The 20,843-nt window shown below is 40.3% G+C and overlaps 1 protein-coding gene across 1 annotated transcript; it reads right to left on the bottom strand.

The window, feature by feature from the left end:
* Nucleotides 1–1,860: 1,860 nt before the first annotated feature.
* On the bottom strand, nucleotides 1,861–10,098 carry hepacam2 (HEPACAM family member 2). The gene is made up of 9 exons (XM_062436296.1): nucleotides 10,041–10,098; nucleotides 6,507–6,866; nucleotides 6,118–6,405; nucleotides 3,663–3,962; nucleotides 2,964–3,089; nucleotides 2,594–2,615; nucleotides 2,437–2,471; nucleotides 2,141–2,214; nucleotides 1,861–2,027 (listed from the first exon to the last, which is right to left on the bottom strand). Exons 1-9 carry the CDS (start codon nucleotides 10,096–10,098, stop codon nucleotides 1,917–1,919), a joined length of 1,374 nt encoding a protein of 457 aa, XP_062292280.1. The 3' UTR covers nucleotides 1,861–1,916.
* Nucleotides 10,099–20,843: the final 10,745 nt, after the last annotated feature.

Below are 20,843 nucleotides of genomic sequence, written 5' to 3'. Positions count from 1 at the left end.
CATAGCTTTGACCAAGGGTAGGAATTCAGAGTATTGTTTTCCTTAACAAGGGAATGAGTAACGATATACCATATACTTTCTCATCTTTTAAAAGAGCCCTTGGAAAACTAATAGTACTGTAAAATTAAGATCATCACTATAACAGTAGTTTCATCATAATGTTTTATTTTTTGAATATCCTCCAAATTTGAATATTCTCTTTGGAAACACTCCACGTAAGTGTTAAATCTATTTGCTTGTTTCAACCTGAAAACCTGTTTTCTCGATCAGCATCATAATATACAGTAATCAATGCTTTCTTACTTGATCACACAGGGACTGTCAGTGGTTTGAAGTGGGTCAGTTGTAAAAAGGTGATGTCATAGACATCCGTGCACCAATCAGGATTCAGCGTTTGATTAAGAATTTTTTACTTTAATTACATAGTTATAAATGTATAATGTGGTAAAGAAATACTGATATATAACATATATACAGTGATACAAAGTGTTCAGGAGTTTTAATATAAAATCCTTAAACTAGCTTGTTAATTAGAACATTTTTGTGCAGCAGCCTTTGTCATGAATTTAAATTGAAGTGGCATAAAAGAGACGTAATGGAGACAAAACAATGTTTTGATAACAAGCTGAATCACAACAGAAAGCTTTTTCAGCAATACAGTGTTCAAGGTGGGAAAATAACTATAACCACTTTTGCAAATTGCAGATAAAGTTTGACCTCTATTTTCTTAACAAAACGTCTTTGTGTCTGCTTCTCTCCATGCCTGTTTAGGAGCAAGCGCACAGGTTCTTATCTACCAGTGACAAGGTCCCAGCAGGAGCAGGTGGAGGGCACTCTGCCACATGCTGAACCATCCGTCTGTTGCTGCCTGTCTCAGTATCACACCAGGTACACCGCATGCCAGTACAACAAGGCTGAGGGGAACAAGCACTCTGCAGCAATTTTCCGACAGCTCATACACTTGTGAGAGATTAAATGATGTGGCATAACAACTGCCATCTTTGCTGGCTTTAGGCTTTGTGCTATTGGTATTCTATGAAGAAGAATTAAACTATTACCAACACCCGAAATATAAAGAGATTTCTTGCAGGACCCAATAAATTGTACAAACAAGTATTCAGAAATGGCCCAAAATAGTAAACAGTTATATATTTAATAAAGTACAAAAAAACATCTGAATGCAAACTGTACAATAATTTAAGAATCATTAATAATTTTCTTTGTTTCAGCATTTCATGATATCCATGTCAAGCAGAAAAATGCTACATTTCAGGAAACAGGGTTAAGTGTTTGTATAGGAATAAATAGATTTGAGTAAAACATAGAAATAGAATAATATGTATAAAGAATCTGCAATATAATTCATGTATAATATTTACACTTGATGCTCATCAAAACCTTGAACTAAACACAGTATATTTTATAAAGGATAATGCATTCATCATAACACTTGTCTCTTCACAAAACAGGCTTTCTTTTTTTGGAGGGGGGGGGTTTCTTAAATTCCAGTTATATTATATAGATCAATCTACATGGAGATGGCAACTAAGACCTTAATTTAAATTCAACTGTTTTTAAATAGCAATCAAGATGTGGGAATGGGAGTTTTGTGAGTAAAGCTACTACCATTTTGCTTGGTTTCATATCATCCAACTTCATTTTTGAACAGAAAAAAAAAAACGACACAGTTTCAACTTCAGTTTAACTTTCACATAAAAATATCAAGCCATACATAAACTTTCATTTCAAAAACATCTGTCCTGAACTCTTGACAATAACAGTGCATGACCAGGTCTCTGCCATCCCTTGTGCAAAAAAGTCAGGGCTTTGACAACTGAGACTGAAGAGAATAAAGCTACACATAAGTCTTCAAGTGAAACAGCTGCAAGTTAACATCTCAAACCTCCAGTTTGAAGTTACTTGAGCAAACTGTGGCTGGGGGTTTCAGGAACATGTCTGATCACATCGTAGATGGTGGTGTGCATATCCTGAACTGACTCAAAGCGAGCCAGAGATCTGCACGATGCCTGCAGGGACAGTCGTAAAAAGAAAATGAAAACAATATGCTAAACTGCTCAACGGTGAACAAAAGTTTCAAAATCTTGCTACTTTTTCCACTGAATTTATGTCAGAAAAATACCTGTGCCGATTCCATTTTCCCAGGTATGGAGACAAACTCATAGATGCCAAAGTCTTCTGAAGCATCCTCATGACCTGTTGATGCAGAGGTGTTAGTATCAGACCAACACTTACATAAGGTATACTCTCTGACAGATTTCATTGTAACACCATGAATGTAATGACATCATAAACCCAAGACCTGCTTTTCAGCTCTAGTACATGGAAATACGCTGACTTTGTTTACCTTTCTACTTTAGGCTGCAGCATTTGATGGCATAATCAGGTAGAAATATCTGTGAACAAGCAGCAGCTTACCTGAGCGATGTGGTTGTTTCTGCTCTGCTAGCGGTCTGCCGAAGAAAAAAAAACAAAAACAAAAAACAGGCAAATAAAGATTGTTAGTTAAAGCTTATATGTGTGTTAATACTGTGGTTATTAGTGTCTGTTTTAATTTCATAATCAAGGCTCTTACCTTTTGTAAATGCTCATCAGCACTGTTGATAATGAAAAGAAAGAGACATACGGAAATAATGATTCACTGATGCAGAAATGGACAATATTCATTAGCCTAACTTCCTCATATGTGCTCTTTGCACTGGTTACCGTCAACATGACTGACATTTGCAAGTGATTTACATTTATGATTACCTTCAACATGTGAGAGCTTGGTGCAGCAAGCCGTTGGTGTTATCTTATGCCAGAAAAGGTTGATCATTTAACAGGCACAATATTCAGATGTTGGCTATTCAAACATCCAGATTTAAACTAAAGGACATATTAGAGTAAACTGGTTGCAGGACTGACTTTGCGCTCAAAGCAGCAGAAAGAACAAATCATCTAACCTCTCTTTGGATGACAGGTTCTCTTGAATAAGAAGAGCAGCATGCAGCCGATGATGAACAAAGAGCAGACAGTAATGGCTGCCAGGGGGGATACAGAGCTGCCCTCCTGCATGTGCTTCTCTTTCCCTGTAAACAAACACAGGAGGGACATTGATATTTATAGTCATTTTTAAAAGGTTAGTCGTCAAGTTTGAATTGAGTTTTTGATGTCAAAGGAAAATTAATGCTGTCACGACTTTCTGTTCACTCAATAAACAGCATCTTAAATCATAACCAGTATCAGCAGCCTTTCGCAGTATCACCAAGACAACATATCAATGTCCCATTCGTCACACAGAAACCGAACATGCTATAAAACTTAGTCAACAAATACAACAGCTGTTATCCTCTGTTTACTTTCCCAGCCACTGATCTTTAATACTGGCAGCAGGCGCTGGAACCTAGCAACAGAGATAAAACGTGAGTTTCATAGTAGTCATGTATATTTCATGCTATGTCCATAATCTGGTTTTCACTTCTCGCCTGCTGTGCACACACTGCTGCAACTACTCTACTAAACGCTGGCCACTTTCAAGCAATATCTCACTTAGCTCATTCTGCTTTTGGCATGACACATTGTTTACACAGTGTTTATCTCATAGGATTCCCAAAATCTACCCACGCTCTGCTCCTTGTTGCCACGATCCACCCTCTACCCACCTGTTCCTAAGCTGGCCACCACCAGAGTAAACTGGGTCTCGTCCTGCTTCTGTGTCACGTTGTTGAAGGCGCGGCACATGTACTCCTCAGCCTGGGCCAGTCTGTAGGAGAGCACCTCAAGCCGCGGGCCCTCATTGATGACCTGGGTCGTGTTGTGGCTCTTGGAGATCCAGACGTAGCTGTTGGGTGGGTTGGAATCAGCCTGGCACTCAAAGAAGACCAGTTCTCCAGGGTTGATGGTGAACACCTCCCCTGTCCGCAGGCCTTGGCCCGAGTTCACCTCCAGGTTGTAGGGGCCATCTGCAGAGGCCAATAGTGGGTCAGGGAAACATGACAGTTTGCTGGTAATAGAGTGCTTTATTATAGAGAATGGTTTAATGTGAGTTGTCTCATATTAATGCATCATGGGCTTAAAGGTCACAGGTTCAAACCACAGTCTAGCAGAATAAGTCATTATATAGAAACAGCAATCCCTCCTGAATTAGAGTTTGGATGCCCTTGAACAAGACATTTAACCAACCAAACAGCTCCAATGGATATGTGCTGTGGCCAGAAGTTTAGAAAGCTAGCAGTAGCACTGAATAACTTTAGCAATGACAGTGAGGGTAGCTTTGAGTGTGAAATGGGGCAGTGCTGAATGGGTGTTCATGTTCAGCAAACATATTACTTGTCATTAAAGTAAACTGAAAATGAACTGGTAAGTGGTAACTGGTTTTAATAATACCAGGGTGATACCACATTGCATTTATATAAGCTCTTTGTTTGCTTTACAACCATAGACTGTGTGCTTCAATGTGAGATTAAGACCTCAATCAGCACAACCCAGCTCAGATGATCAATGAGAAAAAAACTTACTTTTAAGATGTTCCCTGGGAACTTCAAAACCTTAACTGTATTCACAAGATTTTTCCCTTGAGATGAGATTGTTTTCATGGTGGCAGGAATATGCTACCATACCTAATATTTCCTACCAATGTGGTAACACAAATATTTCAGTTTTTATGGAACACTTTGCTCCTAAAATGAGTCTCTCCATGAGGATGGTTAGTGCTGTGAGTGGCATCAATATTTTTTTATGTGTGTATGTGACATGTTTTATACTGGAAACATGACAATGAGAAAAGGTATGCATCATTGTCAGTCATACACTCAACAGAATGAATAAAGATCAGTTGCAGTAGAAACTGAGCAGGACGTATTTTAACTGTTGATCTGGAGGATCCCACTAAGTGCCAATACAAACATGCCCTTTCTGTGCAAACACAAATTATGACAATCTTAAATTTACAAGAGGTGTGTGTCTCAGTTATTGTATTAACACACCAACTCTTTTAACACTCTTTTCTAAGTGATCTAAAAACATTAAGAAAGTTACACACATGTGCCTTCAAATGACCCACACCCACACATTCAAATTAATTCATGGAAAGATTATAGGTACGTTCTCAGTGTAACTTCCAGCTCACAACGTTAAGCCGATTTATCAGTATATCTACACCCTTTATGGTAGAACAGAGGCACTCTGTCAGATAAGTCTCCTCCCATGCAAATACCTCCCCATAGCACCCACGTGTGTTTTCAGTTGTCAGTATGTAGTCTGATCTCATGAATTTACATATGACCTAATCTTTCCAGTGTGAAAGAGAAAATTTAAAAAACATGAATTCTATGTATTGTTATTAGTGGAGGACCTCTTTGACTAATTTGATTAAAAAGTTACACCCTGCCTCTGCATTATTTGGGGGTGGTGGGTGGGGGGCAGGAGGTATTCTAATTGAACTTCACGGGCAGGAAAAGTCTGACCTTGTAATAGTATCTTGGTCCAATGTGTGCCATATGAAGAATCCTGTATTAGAGCAATCATACCAGCAGTTGATTTTCCTAAATTGTGTTTTTGATTTTATGGCATTTCTGTATTTGGTTCATTGAGGTTCCTCCTGCCTCATTACAAGTTGACAGTAACTTGTGAATAAAGGTAGCATAGACTCAAAAGCACTGTACCTCATACTCTTTGTTGTCCAGATCCTTGCATGTAAAGACCATGAAACCAGTGAGCATTTTCTTTTTTAATCCAGTACAGTCCCAATTTGTGCTCTGTGTTTTGGACTAGTATTTGCAGTTTTTTATCACCTCTGGTGTCCACAGTGGTTACTTAAAACTTTAGTGGTCAATTTTGCATACATTTTTTATGCCAGACATTCTTATCTCCAGGAGCGGCTGGCTCTGAGAAATGCTTTTTCAGGTGGTGTTGGTGGTGTAGTTATATAGTGCCACCTCAGTCAAATGGCATGGAATTTGACAGTTCTGAGCTAAAGAAATTGTATAGTTTAAATATCCTGCTTGATAAATATATGGTGTGAATGTGTCCTAAGTTTACATACATTTTCCATATGGTTTATGTATCTTATTGGTAAGATGGACGAGAGGAAGAATGAGAACACAGATATATACTCACAGTAGACAATGAGCTCCATGGCCTTGCTTGACTGGGCTCGGCTGATTCGGTTGCTGACCACACACCGATAAGTTCCCTTGTCCTCTTTTCTCACAGGACTGATAAACAGCATGGAGTTGTTGTGGGAGAATTGGTATCTTTCACGGGGACCCAGAGGGACATTGTCCCTCAGCCACTGAAACACAACTCGTGTTCCTCTTTCAACAGAACAAGTCCAAGTAACGTTCCCCTTGTCCTCAACAACTGCATACGATGGGTACTTCTCAATGACCGGAGTGGACACTGGAACTAAGGAGAAAAAAAGGATTGGTAAGTTTAGGATTTTGTCATGTAAGTGTCATCAACAGGTCAGTATGGACACATGAGGAAAGACCTTTTAAAACACTCACCATCCACCATTACTTGCACTGTTCTTTTCTCTTTGATAACCGGTTCTTTCTTGTTATGAAACTGTATGTTGAGGTTTAGGTGATAATTGCCTTCATCATCCCGGTTTAATTTCCGAATTAGCAAAGAAACATTGGGTTCCCGGAAGAGGATATGGTTGCGATACATCATGTCAGTGATCGTGGCATTTTTGGTGAATGTCACCAATGTGGTCCTGGTGCCGCTCGTCGTGGTGTGAGACCATGTTCCCTGGATCTCCACCTCATCCAACTGGAAGTGAGTCTCAACAGGCAGGAGCAGGGGCTTCCCTTCAGTACCGTGGTGGACTAATGAGGGGATGTGGATGTACTCAGAGCTGACCTCTGTGTTGGTAGGAGATGACAAGAGATTAAGATAAAGAGATTAAGTGAAGGAGGTAATGAAAAGTATTTATTTGGAAACAGGATCATTTTAGGGATTAACACTGAAGTGTGACTGTTCAGTGCTTAAGTAACAGTTTCAGATGGGGTGACCTGACTGTAATTTCAGTGGTAATGGAAACTATCTAATAAAATGCGCAAAAAAAAAAAATCATTGCAGCCTGTTGCAATAATTGCTTTTTTTTACCCATTTGGGGGCAGCACATCAAGTTCAAAAAACAATATTTGCATATTATCACCATATAAAGTTTTCCTATTTATATATCCAACAGATATGGAACAACATTAGCTTTCATTTGGAGTTGTTTTTCAGGTTAATTAAGGGATGTAATATGAGTATTCGCTCTCCCTTTAGCTCTGTTTTAGTTTCCACTGACTCCTGAGGGAAACAGCTCACTCTTTAGCTAATAAATACTCCACTGTCTATTTGGTGGTTAGCAGGTAGTGTACAGTCAGATTTTAGATGAAAACAACTGCCCACTGGGACTGAGACTGATCCAAAATGGTTAAGGCCCAGGACAGAAAACCAAAACAAAGAGCAAAAAGACACTAAAATGCTGCATTCTACCGTACTTCTAGGAAACTGTAGACTCAGATAACTCCTGTTGGTTTATCATCACTGTGAAAGACCCACTGTTAATATAAGAATATTGATCACAGCAGCTTTAATACAAAAAAATGGTACACAAAACATGCAAACTAATATATTGATCGGTTGATTTCAGCAATACTGGCAGCCCAACTGTGTATTCAAACAACAAGAGGGAGGGGGGGTGATAATATGCAGGCTAAACAGGGCTTTTATCATTTAAAGATGAACTCAGGTCTGTTTTGACCCTCTGATCTTATAATCCATATCCTAGTATTCAAATTGTTTAGGTCCTGAAACTGTGGTGAGTTAATATTGACCCAGCTCATTATAGCATGTCCTTGTTGTCAGACAAGGACAATGCCTGTCTCTTTCATCCCGCAAAACAAACACTCGGGCTGTCTGAAGTAACTAGATAACTGCTGATCTATTGCACCTTGCTGTCTGTTTGAACGCTGGATGGTTGCCGGGGAAGTTTTGTTCGCTGGTTACAGACTGAAAACAGAAAGCTCGGAATAAGACAATTCAAGGAGCATTAATTGTTTTTTAGGCACATAATATAATTTCAGCTGGAAGTCTTAATCAAATGTCTGACAATGGTGTAAGCTCTAAACTCATTGTGAAAATGAAATTATTCAGTCTAACATGTTTCCTTATCTATATTACACTCAAAGACTCTTAATGTTTCATTGGAGCCATGACCCAGTGGCGCTATTTGCCAGAAATTTTTCAACAGCTTCTTCGGGTGCTTTTAACAGTTTTGAGCTTTAAAAACAAGGTGAATTAGTAGACTATTTGGATGCCAGGTTGAGCTGAGCATGAACAGCATGTGAGTAGGCAGTGTTACTGTGATTGAAACTCGCTAGAAACCTCTCACTTTTTGTCCACATGAATCTTTTTTAACTCCCCCTTTCTCTCACTTATGTATCACTTGGAACATGTTTCTGACTTTGCACATTTTACTCAGAATTACGGAAATGGCTTGTAGAAAAATACTCATGGAATACTATTTGTATGTTATATATTTTCTAATGATTTAATCTTTAAATGTTGAGAGATAAACTCTCACTGAACCAATTTAAGTGCAGAAACTCATGATGATATAGAAAAGGAGAAAAGTATGTTTCATTAATTGATTAATAAAAGCATTTTCATCAACTTTTCCCACTCACATCTCTACCTCTAATCTCCTTTTGTCTTTATCACCCTCTTCTGTGCCCTCCCTGCTGACCAGTACATACTTCCTCCTTAGGGGACATCCAGCTGATGTCAGCCAGGTCGCTGGTGACTGCTGCCTATGTTTCTCATCACAATAGATTCACTGTCTGCCTGGTGTTATGTCCTAAATAATACATGCATCATCGACGCCCACACGGCACGTTTCACTCTTACAGGCCTTTAGGCCAGTTTCTGTGTGAGTGTGCTTGTGTCTGTGTGTGCGTGCGTGTGTTTGTGTGTGTTGTCAGTAGCAGGAGTGTGCCGGTGTTTACAACAGCTGAGACCCAGTGAAAAGGCAGAATGAGGAGAAGTGTGCCGAGCCCGCTCCTTCATTGTTGTCCCCAAACACCACAGGGATTGTTGTGGTGATAAGGTACAGTGGTGGAGGAGATTACAGCGACAATGGGCTTTTGGGTGAGAGGATATCTTCATTATTGGTCATGCACACACACAGGTAACAAGGTGCACACACACACATTCAAACAGCTACATGTAGAGACCAACAAGCACCTGCCGCTTATCACCCTCACACACATCCAACTTGTTTGGATACTAAATAAAGTCACTCAGTGCATGTCCAAACGCCGGTGCACCACCATCTTCTGTCCTCTTTCAGATAAGATAAATACTGGTCCTCAAGGCGGGTTGATGATACAAACACCAAAGCAGGGGAGAATCCATGTTTGAGGTCCATGTTTCTGTCATGTGAGAGATGCTGGTAATGTCTGTCATCACTGAGTCACAGAGCTGTGGCCTATGTCACTTCTTCTTTCCACTGACCCCTTCCTATTGTCTCAAACCAACAGCCAACAATAATAGGGAAGCTAATTTCGTAAAGTCACACGATGTGGACTATAGGAGGACATGTAAAATAAACCAAAATAGATATCACAAAGAATCAAACTTAAAATATATGTAACAAAGGTGAAGAGGGTGAAAAATCTTCCAATGTTAGGATATAAAGTTCAGTTTTTTTAAAGTAACAAAAAAATCTTACAGTAAATGTCCCTAAATTCTCTTGTCATGCTAATAAGGGTCAATTTTTATTTTTATTTTTTTTTTAATTTTGCAGCCAAGTTTCATTACTCTAATGGGAAACAAAACAATTAAAAAACAACTGGGAGTAGGATGATTTCACAAGTTTTCTGTGTACATTTTGTTACTGCGCACCACAACAAAACTTCCTCAACTCACCCCTCAGTTTTACCCTGCCAACCAAACAAACACAGCAACCACAGTAACTGTTACAGCCTCACAACACTGACAGCTTAAGCACATTATGCATGCCACCACGACAACTTAACACTCACCTGTTAAGATGAACAGAAATGAGCAGAGACAAAGCGCCGTTCTTCCCGTGGCCTCCATGGCATCTTATCCTCTAGGGATATGTGGGACTTGTGACAGGCAGATAGGGAGTGAGGGATGTAGGGAGGAGGAGAGGAGTGGAGGAGAGAGAGAGGAGGAGAAGGAGGAGGAGAGAAATGTGACTGGTGGTGACAATATTTGCCAGGGAAATAAGAGGAGCTAGCTCCAGCCTGCATGCAGCCACCCAGGCCCCTCCCAAGTGACACCGAGAGGAAGAAGTCCACCTGGCAGAGAGACAGCACAGTATGGTCCTCACAAACACACATGTACACACACAGTGGCCCTTAGTCGGAAGGTTTCACTCTGTCAAAGAGAAACTGAGACATAAAACTGTAAAAGGATAGCTAAGAACAGAATGGAAGCCGCTTCTTTACATTATAATACACCAGCTGCCTGCTTCAGTCCCTCAGGCTGTGAAAAAAAATAGAAAGAGCAAACAGATGGAGAGCTGGACTGCTCAAATTTGGTTAAGTTACAAAGCTTTCAGTGGTCAGAAATCAGTTATTCTTTCTGTAATGATTTTGTAGTCCAGAATTAAGAAGACAAAACAGAGAAACAGATGCTGGGGTAAAACTAAGGGATAACCTGTCAGATGCCTTCAGGATACAGACTCTCAAGATCAGAGAGATATACATTGACAGTTTCATAAAGTCTTTCAGCCTTCAGGGAGACACTGATGAAATATCACTCTAAGACATAAAGATAAAAGACAATGTGTCCCTAACTTTGTCTCTCAACTTGTTTGCAACCTACAAACAATCTGACAAAGACTTGTTGGTGCCATAGCCAGTGTGTGTGTTTAATTGTAAGCCTATAGAAGACTAATGAAGACAATAGTCCATGAAATAATGTGAAAAATATATTCACTTTATAGAAAACACAAAATAGTCACATGTTGTACACTGAAACGCTTACTATGTTCACTCAGTGACTTGTGCAAAAGAGGGTTTTTTTTGCATGGTCATTCTCTGAAAGGATGTGGTGAAACTTAGGACTGCACTGCACAGTGAATGAATTAGGCCATTGTGGGCAGTGTAAATGAGTGCCTAGTTTGGTGATGGCACCATTAAAGAAGCTGATTATTTTTTCTACCCTCAAGCACTCCATCGCGGGATGCCCATCTACTGAAAAAACAAATGATTAATAGTCAAAACTGAAGGTTCATCAATAAGGTTTTTGTTTGTGAGAACGCATGATGTGGTGTATTTGACTCACAATCATCTATTCATGTTTGATATACATGTTTGATATACATTCAATAAATTAAACTTAGATGAGAACATCAGCACCATCTAAATAATACCTGTTAAATGTTCTTAAAAATAGAAACATCTGTTATGTTTAATGGTAGTATCGTAGTATTTGAAAAATGAACACTTTTGCAACATTCTCCGGGTTCCTCACTTCACTCTGTGAAGCCACAAGAACCTGCAAGTTTCCTCGTCACCTTTAGATGGGGTCAGTGCACCATTCACGAGACAAAGTCTGTCAGTGGATTTACAAACTGAGCTGTATAGCACGTCACAATGGGCTTCAGGGTAGATGTGTGCATGATCAAAGCCAATTATCTGTATGCCACCCACTGGTATCGCACGGCTGGGTGATAGTGTTTCCCAACCTTTTTGCCTTGTGACGCTGTAAACTGAAACAATGTCTTCTCACTTAGAGCCTTGCTGATGTACAACTAAAGAAGAAAGTAATTAAAAGTTAAGAACAAAAAATAAACATTTTGTGAACATTTTTTTTATTTTCCCCTCTTATAAAAAAAGATCATATCATGATTCGCACCCCCTTGATTGCACCACTGCTCTATTGCGCAGACCATGTCATTCACTTTATTTGACTTGTCCAGTTCATACATTTATATTTGTCTGGTACATATAATAATACTACGGGGAATACATCAGCACTGTCCAATGATTTTGAATTTTTCAGATAAATTGAATAAATACGTGTTCCTTGAGAAAGCATTATTTCTCCTTAAGATATATAAATATAAACCATCAGTTTATATGAAAAAATGCTTTGTTCCAATGCTGCAAATTGCTGCTGAAAGCTGTCTTGAATGAAAAGGTGATACATGGCATTTCTTGATAGCAGCAATATGAGGTATCACTACGCAATGCCCTTTCTCGTGATTTTTGGAATTATTGATGATTTAGGGATTTGATATTATTCCTTCATGTTATGTCGCTCCAGTTAAGAGCAATGATTAACAGAACAGAAGCATTACAGTACATCATGTGAAGTCTTATTTTGTGTTCTCATTCAAAAGGGAACAACATATTGTCATAAGACATAAGGGGGATGTTGAGTAACACAAACGGAGCTTAGCTAATGGTTGGGTTATGATGTTTTGGCTTACACTGTGACCTTTTGACTTGACACACTCTGCCTGTTGAGTGATGAGTTGATTCATTCTTGTGTCACACAGTTAACGGTATCAACATAATTTCCTTACAGCAATTTTATTAAATACCTTCAATGTTCATTACAGTGGTTTGCATGTTCATTATGACAAACTGGCAGACTGAATAATTGGCATGTCTGCTCAGTGCGTGGTCCTGGTACCTGTGTATAAGCATGCTCTTACATGATTATGAATGGAACAATCAGCGGGTGCTATCTTACATTTTATCAAGTGGATTTCATGATCCACACTCACATCTGATCAATAAACACGTGAAACTGAAGAACACAAGCAAACCGAAGCTAGTCTAGTCTGACTCTGCACAGTTTATCTGATAAGGTGCAGTACAGTATGGTATAGCCTGGTATGACCGCCCTCCATAAACCAGGACACAAGAGCTGTGTGACACACCCACACCCATGCGCATACAACCTCAAATGGGGGCCCTCTTGCAGTGCTAAAACATGTCACATTTTCCATTTTCAGCCTTCCAGCCAGTGTCTGTGACTGTTGCCATGTTCACCACAGCTCTACACCGCTGGACTGCCAACCTCCTGCAGCCTCCTCCTCTTCTTCCTCCTCATCCTCATCATATTATCTTGCCTTCTTTATTTTCAGGTACTCTTTTTTTTTGCCAGATTTGTTAAATTGCGTACACATAAATTCCTCCTCGCTCTTGTTTTTTCGTCTTTGTCTTTGATCACTTTTTTTAATCCTTTTCAAAACCTGCGTCCATATTCTACCAGTGTCTCCCTCTCCTTATTCTCTTTTGGATCTTTCCTCTCCTCCTCTCTCATTCCTCCTATCCTCTCCTTAGCAGCCTTGGCTTCCAGCTGCAGGCACTCAGAGCAGACACAGCACACCAGCCCACATCAAGGCCGCACTATTGGCACACGTGCGTGCATGTGTGTGTGTGTGTGTGTGTGTGTGTGTGTGTCTGGAGCAGTCGTTACAGTGGGGCCACATAGGGTGTCATTGGCCTACTGTGATATAGCCTGACATAAGTATTCCTCTGTTAATCTGCAATGTGGCATAAAAGATAAATGTGACTGTGTCATTATGTTAAAGGGACCCTCAAGGATATGAAAGTGTAGGATGGGCACATTTATGACATCACAAACATTCACCTAGACATCACACCATTTCAAGTCATATTAAAGAATATCTAAAAGGAAAAGACAGCATTCACACACACGCAATCAATTACTGTGTGACCAAAACGAGAAGCGGGCATGTACAGTTGTGCCTCTGAGGTTGTCGATAAGAGGAAGTCACACCTCGGATGACAACTTAAAATACTTTTTGGCTTCATGTATAGAAATGTTACCCTTTAACTGAAAGAGAAAACAGAGAAGACATAGCGAGAGAGTTGGGTTAAGTAAACCAGAGAGGGACCAAAGAAAAGGGGCGGGGATACATTCAAGGCCTGTGAGTGATTTGATTGGATGACAAAGTTTCATTCACACACAAAGATTTATAACAGTGGGAAACATCTAATGTTGGACACACACGCTGCTCAGTGTGCATGTGTGCATGTGTGTGGGTGTATTTTTTTCCCTTATGCTCGCATGTGAATGACACTTTTTTACTGCTGTACCGTTGAACCCTTGTATCTCTTTCTGGATCTCACTGTTCTTGCCTAAGTGGCACCTTGACTTCGTGAACCGAGTTCCTGGCCCGCAGTGTGTTTGGCTCAGTGTGTGTGTGTGTGTGTGTGTGTGTGTGTGCGTGTGTGTGTGTGTGTGTGTGTGTGTGTGTGTGTGTGTGTGTGTGTGTGTGTGTGTGTGTGTGTGTGTGTGTGTGTGTGTGTGTGTGTGTGTGTGTGTTTCTACTACATTATGCATGCCTGAACTCTATCTATATGTGTCCAAGTCCAAATGTAGATATGTTACATATTTGTATGTATGTCTTCTTCTGGTACAACATGTATCCAGCTGCTAATACTGCTGTGTGTGTGTGTGTGTGTGTGTGTGTGTGTGTGTGTGTGTGTGTGTGTGTGTGTGTGTGTGTGTGTGTGTGTGTGTGTCTGTGTGTCTGTGTGTCTGTGTGTCTGTGTGTATCTGTGTGTCTGCGTGTGGGTCTGGTGGAAAGAGCCTCACCCCTTTAACGCATTCCACTATCTTGCGCCCACGCACTCGCCATGTGACCCGCAGTCAATGACAGGAAATAAGCCGATGTCAAATCCTGCTGCCTGCAACCCAGATCCTCTTCTGCTTCCAGTCAAAGACTCAGCTTTGTGTGTTCAAAACCTAACACGCCCACAACACACAGCTCAGTGTCAATCTATAAGAACAGGCTACTATTTTCATCCAGTCCATGCGCACTTTTTCCCCTCACTGTCATTGCTGTGCCTCTCTTGAATAATTGCTCTCTGAATTCAAAAGGCACACAAATACTTTATTTAAATGTCTGCCTTATGCACTCATAATACAAAGTGTGCATTCACTGCAGCCCATGTGACATGGTATCTGTTAATGGCAGGTGTAGCGCTGATAAAAAAAAAAAGAAAGAACTTTCCTCAACAGTTGTGTTGACATAGTTGACACCCATATACACAAACATTATCTTGTTTCCTGTTCTCTATCTTCTTAGGGGCATTAAAAATCAAAGATTCCTACTGAGAACATATACTTTTCAATGTTACTTTTTTTTCAGACGTACAGTATGTTATGCTGTGGGGCAAAGAAAAATACATAGACAGACGTTACATATTAAAGGTTACAACTCCAGACATGACTGAGTAAAATGTCTCTGCACTGCAAAATGTATATTTACTAAAGCAGAGAAATGAAAGTGAACATTTATTCCATTGCAGCTATGACTCTTCAATTAATTTCCCAGCAGACCGAGAAATGCAAAATGCATTTCTTCCAACACACACATCTATGAAAAATAGATGTTTACCTCGCACACGCTGCAAACCAAACTGGTCTGTGTATGTGTGTGTGTGTGTGTGTGTGTGTGTGTGTGTGTGTGTGTGTGTGTGTGTGTGTGTGTGTGTGGTGTGCACGTGCATGCATACAGAGTTGAATGAACACAGCCGCTTCTATGTTCTCTGCAGCAGTAAACTGTTGGCTGTTAAGACAGACCATGATCCCAGGCTGAAAGTCAGTACTCCCTTTGCTCAGGTCTGTGCTTGTCCTCTTTGCTTCACACGGTCATAAAGCTCAGGATAAGGGAAAACAACACCATGCTTGCACCAATCTGAGGTAAAAGGGTAGCCTATATATTAACCTTATTTGACCAGCTTCAATGGCTCAGCTACAGCCTTAAGGTAACCTGAGAGGAATAGGTGACATTCTGCAGCATAATGTCAGACACAAGCACCCAGTATGGTTTACATTTCCTGAAAGCACAGTTTTGTATTTTGGCATTGCTATGGGAAGTAGGAGTCAAAACACCCACCTCCCAACACACACACATGAACACACACACACCTTTGGCACTCACAGAGACCACCCCACTCCCCTTCTTTCCTGTCACAGAGGGTGCTAATGTTTATCGTCACTCGATGCAAACTAGCTGGTGGCTGCTCATGTGTACCAGCGCACAAGGCTCAACCATTTATCAAAATATTCAACATAATGCTCTGTACATTGCAACCCTGCTGCAAAGCCCAACATCTGGTGGTCTCTCCCTCCTTCCCCAGAGGTGTCACGGTGAAATGTTTCCCACCGGCACATTGTAGAGGTATGAGATTACATAGTTCCTGTCAAAAAAGAGAGATGTATGGATAAGGCTGGTTGGACAGCTGGTTGGGGGCCTATCACACTGCAGTATCTTAAATAGAGGCATTCTTTTGTTTGAATGTATTTAGCTGTGTTACCCACCCACAGTGGTGATGTAATCTGTTAGAGGTGTGAAGTAAAACAAGCCATGGTGACCTGTGTTTACTCAAGTGCCTGTTGGTTAGTTTTCTAAGAATGATAGATAGTATGGGGTTTTAAATTCATAAAGAGAGCATTTAAGAAGGTGTAAGAGAGATAACATGTTCACTTACATACTCATTAACACTCACGAATGCAGTGTGAACAGATGCAAAAATACCTTATGACACACGTCTATTTTCACATCGACCATACTGTGAATACGAGAAGACACAAATACCGTAATCTCTTACTGACATGTCAGATATAACAACAGAGTTTGGGTTGTTTTGTGTTTACATTTTGGGATGATTCACTTTCTCACAGTGACTTTACACGTGAGAAATGATACTTCTCCACCTCAAAAAGTGACAATGATCTTCTCATTTAACTTTCAGCAATAAAACAAGTGAAGCATACTTCCCAAAATGTCAAACAATTCCTTTAATTATATTGATTCAAAAATGACAGATTTATATGGGTTTGAGAGTCCTGCTAAAGTTGATATCATGAAGTCAGCTTTTTCAAAGTCAGGGTTGTTGATTGGTCATTTCTGAGGCCATAGTCTGTTAATCTGTAGTGATTCAATTAAGTGGTAAGCATGGAGTCGTGAGAACTGTTTCTCTTTGTTAAAGAAGTTTCGCTGCATTACCTAACATAGTTTGAAACTGACACAGCAGCAATTCAGACAGCACTTACTGTAAAATGCTCTTTAAAAAAAAAAGTAAATAGTATCATGCTGAACCAGTGAGCAGTAGGCTCTACAGTTTTGACTGAGGTCTGACATTCACCAGTGAGTTTTTTTTTTTTTTTTTTTTTTGAACTTACTTTTTTATTTAGAGTTTTTAAGAGAACAGAAGCCCAGTCACTGCCAGAGCATCAGTCACACAAAAATATGTAATGTGGCAAGAGGAAAAGTCTTCAAAATTCATGTCGACATAGATGAATACAGCATTAGCAAAGAGGAACACTGCATACACGTAGACCCTCATTCACAATAGTTGAGTCTGCAAGGAGGAGACAACATTGCTTACTACTGTCTCAAATATGACTATTGAGTTGAATCAACAACTCTGTCATGTTTAACAAAAACAGATTATCATAAGCCTCATCCTTTTGATATTCACTCCAGGGCTACTGTAAGGTGTTTCTGCTGTTTTGTCCCCCGCCCTGTATACACACAAGAACACAACTGGAATGTAAAGTATGTGTTTACATGTGCAAAGACCATAAACAAAGACAGAAAGAGGCCTGCGAGACCCTCTAATTGAAAGGGTTTGGTGGAAAACAACCATCACGTTAGTAGTAATTAGATCCCACCTGTCTCCAAGGACTGTTGGTACAAATATAAGGAAACAAGACAGTAAGACCATAATGCCCTCCACAGACACAGCCTGACTCCCACAGCAGGCTCATAACACTATCTGTGACTACTCTGCTGATTACAGACGAGATGGCATACTGTAATTGTTCCCAGGTGAAACAATAGCAATTCTTCACGATACAAAGAGCCGCAGATGCTAGTGAAACTCCAGCGGTGCCTTTCAAGGTCCAATTAAATTCCTCTTCCCGGAAAGATAAAACAACTTTGATTTCTTTACGACGCATGTTACAAAACAAGATGGCACAATGGCAGATTGATAGAGGTTTGGACTGCTGATATAGTTTTTCTGGCCTTTCTTTTCCAAAAGAGGCTTTTAGTGTTGCATCAGGTTGTCAGAAACAAGTTGCATGAAGCATATGTATGTTTCTTATGGTTTCTTTCAGGGGCCAAAATCCCTTTTAGGTAAAATACAGCAACCTTAATTTCTTGATTATAGTCAGATAAAATAAAATAATCTGCCACTCATCCATAGAAAAAGTTTAATGGGTGGCAAAATGTCTTTACCCTGGGCAGAGTGTTGCTCATCATTACTGAGTCTTCAAACATTGACCTCAACACTGACTCTACATTTTATACCTTAAATGTATCACATATTGTATCATGACAAATGTATGATGGGCATTATTTTCTCAACAAAGTTGCTGAGTCCATTTGCAGCAGTCCCCAGAGTGACTAAACCCCAGCACAGCAAACATTATCTGTACTATCTCAATCTTCCGCTTCTTTAATTATTATGGCACAAGCTTGAAATAATCCTTCCGATCCACTCCTTAATCACCAATCCATCCCTTTAATAAAACAACAAAAGAAATCTGTCAAATATTATTCATTTGCTCCCAGCTTGTTTTTCCGGCGTCTGCAGTTAATTTTCTGCGGAATGTGAGGAGCAGCTGTCACTTTAGCACATGAATGGAGCCAGTTTAGTGGCCCAGAGGCATCGGAGTGGATCAACGGTGGAGGAGGGACAGCTGGGCCCAGGGGGACAATAGCACTCTCAGTTAATCATTAATACTCTTAATGAACAGCAGCCAGGCACCAGAGGTTCACTTGCCAGTCTCTCCAGAATATCCCGCCTGCAACAGGAGGACACAGGCAGCCTCGGCTTGCCGGCTGACCCCAAACTGACACTTGTTGATTGGGGCCTTTAAAGGGGCTGTCTGTTTGATGACGTTTCATCCATCGGCCTTGAAAAATGACAAGTGAATGACATAAGCATGATTCATTATATTGTCGAAACAAGCTATTTTGCAGTTAAACTACATTGTGCTTGTCAACAAACTGACGTGCTATTTACCCAAAGGTCATGTTGAAACTGCCTTTTTGCCATGAAAACTAATTAGTGGATTAAAATCAAGATGGTGCCGACATAAGCTGTTTATAATAAGACGTCATAAGATTTCATGCAAACTAAGCCCATTAAACAAATTAATATCCAGGTTATTGGACACTGGTGGCTGAGAATTTCTCTACTACAAAAGCTTAAAGGAAAAATTCAACAGTTTGGGAAACTTACATGCTTTCTGAGAAGATGTCTATATAAAACTAGGGCTAAGGTAGCTTAGCTTAGCTTAGCATTAACACTGGAAACGATAGGAAACAGCTAGCTTGGTTCTGTCACAGCTCAATAATTGAACATCTTGTGTATTGCACCATGGTTCTTAAAAATACATCTTTTGATGAACAATGTGTTATTACCATGCAACAACAACACAACTCCATGAAGTTACTGCTCCAGGCAAAGAAATAGTCTGACACACACCTCACAAAACCAAAATATGTGTTTACGTATAAATATTTCTGTGCTTTAGGGGTTGTGGTAGGCTAGCTGTTCTCCCCTGTTTTCACTATTTATGCTAAATTAAGCTAACTGGCTGCTAGCTTCAGCTACATACCTAACAGACAGATCAATCTTCCCATCAAACTTTTGGCAAGAAAGTGAATGAGCATGTTTCCCAAAATGTCAAGCTATTCCTTTGAGATACTTTTCTCTGTAATCAAGGAGTGTCTCAGGTGTAGGTAAGGTTAACTAACAATTAGCAAGTAAGACTGTCTCACCTAATGACCTTACAAGTACAGCGGGTGTTGTGTAGATAAGCTAGCAAATCAGCAGCATCTTCATTACATATTGAAATAACTTCATATGATTAAAATACGGATGAATGTTTGTCGTAAACCTAATCAATAATTAATTATTTGTTTCCATAAAGTGATTCCCCTGGTTTTTGCCACAACAACGCATTTAGAAAGCCACCAAACAACCTGAGATGTTATTGGAAGATAAAGGAGGTTCTAAAGGGGAGCAGATGTTAGATAGAGGTCTCATTTGAATGTTACACTGATCCTCTGTTTATGTGTGTGTGTGTGTGTGTGTGTGTGTGTGTGTGTGTGTGTGTGTGTGTGTGTGTGTGTGTGTGTGTGTGTGTGTGTGTGTGTGTGTCTGCATTTGTGACCACATGAATTTGTATGTAAGTGTGTGTCTGCACGTGGCCGTGCGTCCAGCCCAGCCCTCCCCATCGGCGGAGGTGGCAGGTGTTCCTGTGTCCCCTAAAAGAGCAGGTTTTTATGTCGCCTCCTCAAGTTAGTGGCTTGGTTGCCATGGCGATGCCCCAACAGAAAGAGGCTTGTGTCTGGGGGCCGGTGCCGGGGAGAAGAGAAGAGGACAAGGGAAGAGGAGAGAAGGGGCTTTACTTGCACCACACACTCTGGACTTCAGTCTGGCTTGACAAGAAAGAGGAAGAGAGGAAATCAAGTCAGAGACACAAAACAGGCCTGGATTGTCTGCTGGCATCATGTCAGGCTCTGTCTTTATACTCAAGATGTCACTTAAATATTAAACTGCTGATGGGTGGATAACAAGTGACTCACATTAAACACTGCGAACTAAGTGATGCTTGTAAATCCTGACAATGGGATTGAGAACTTAAAAAGGAATCCAATATCACACATCATATCCGATTCCTCCCCAGGTGTGACAGCTGTCTGCCTAAAGATTTCATGTTATTATCATTGCACTCTATGCCTTGTGTCATGGACATCCCCTCTATTTAGGTGGGACGTGGTAGGCAGGCCCACAATCAATCTCTCC

Source organism: Scomber scombrus, chromosome 16 (genome assembly GCF_963691925.1).
Source record: "Scomber scombrus chromosome 16, fScoSco1.1, whole genome shotgun sequence".
Lineage (NCBI taxonomy): Eukaryota > Metazoa > Chordata > Actinopteri > Scombriformes > Scombridae > Scomber > Scomber scombrus.
This window is presented reverse-complemented; position numbering and strand designations above follow the sequence as displayed.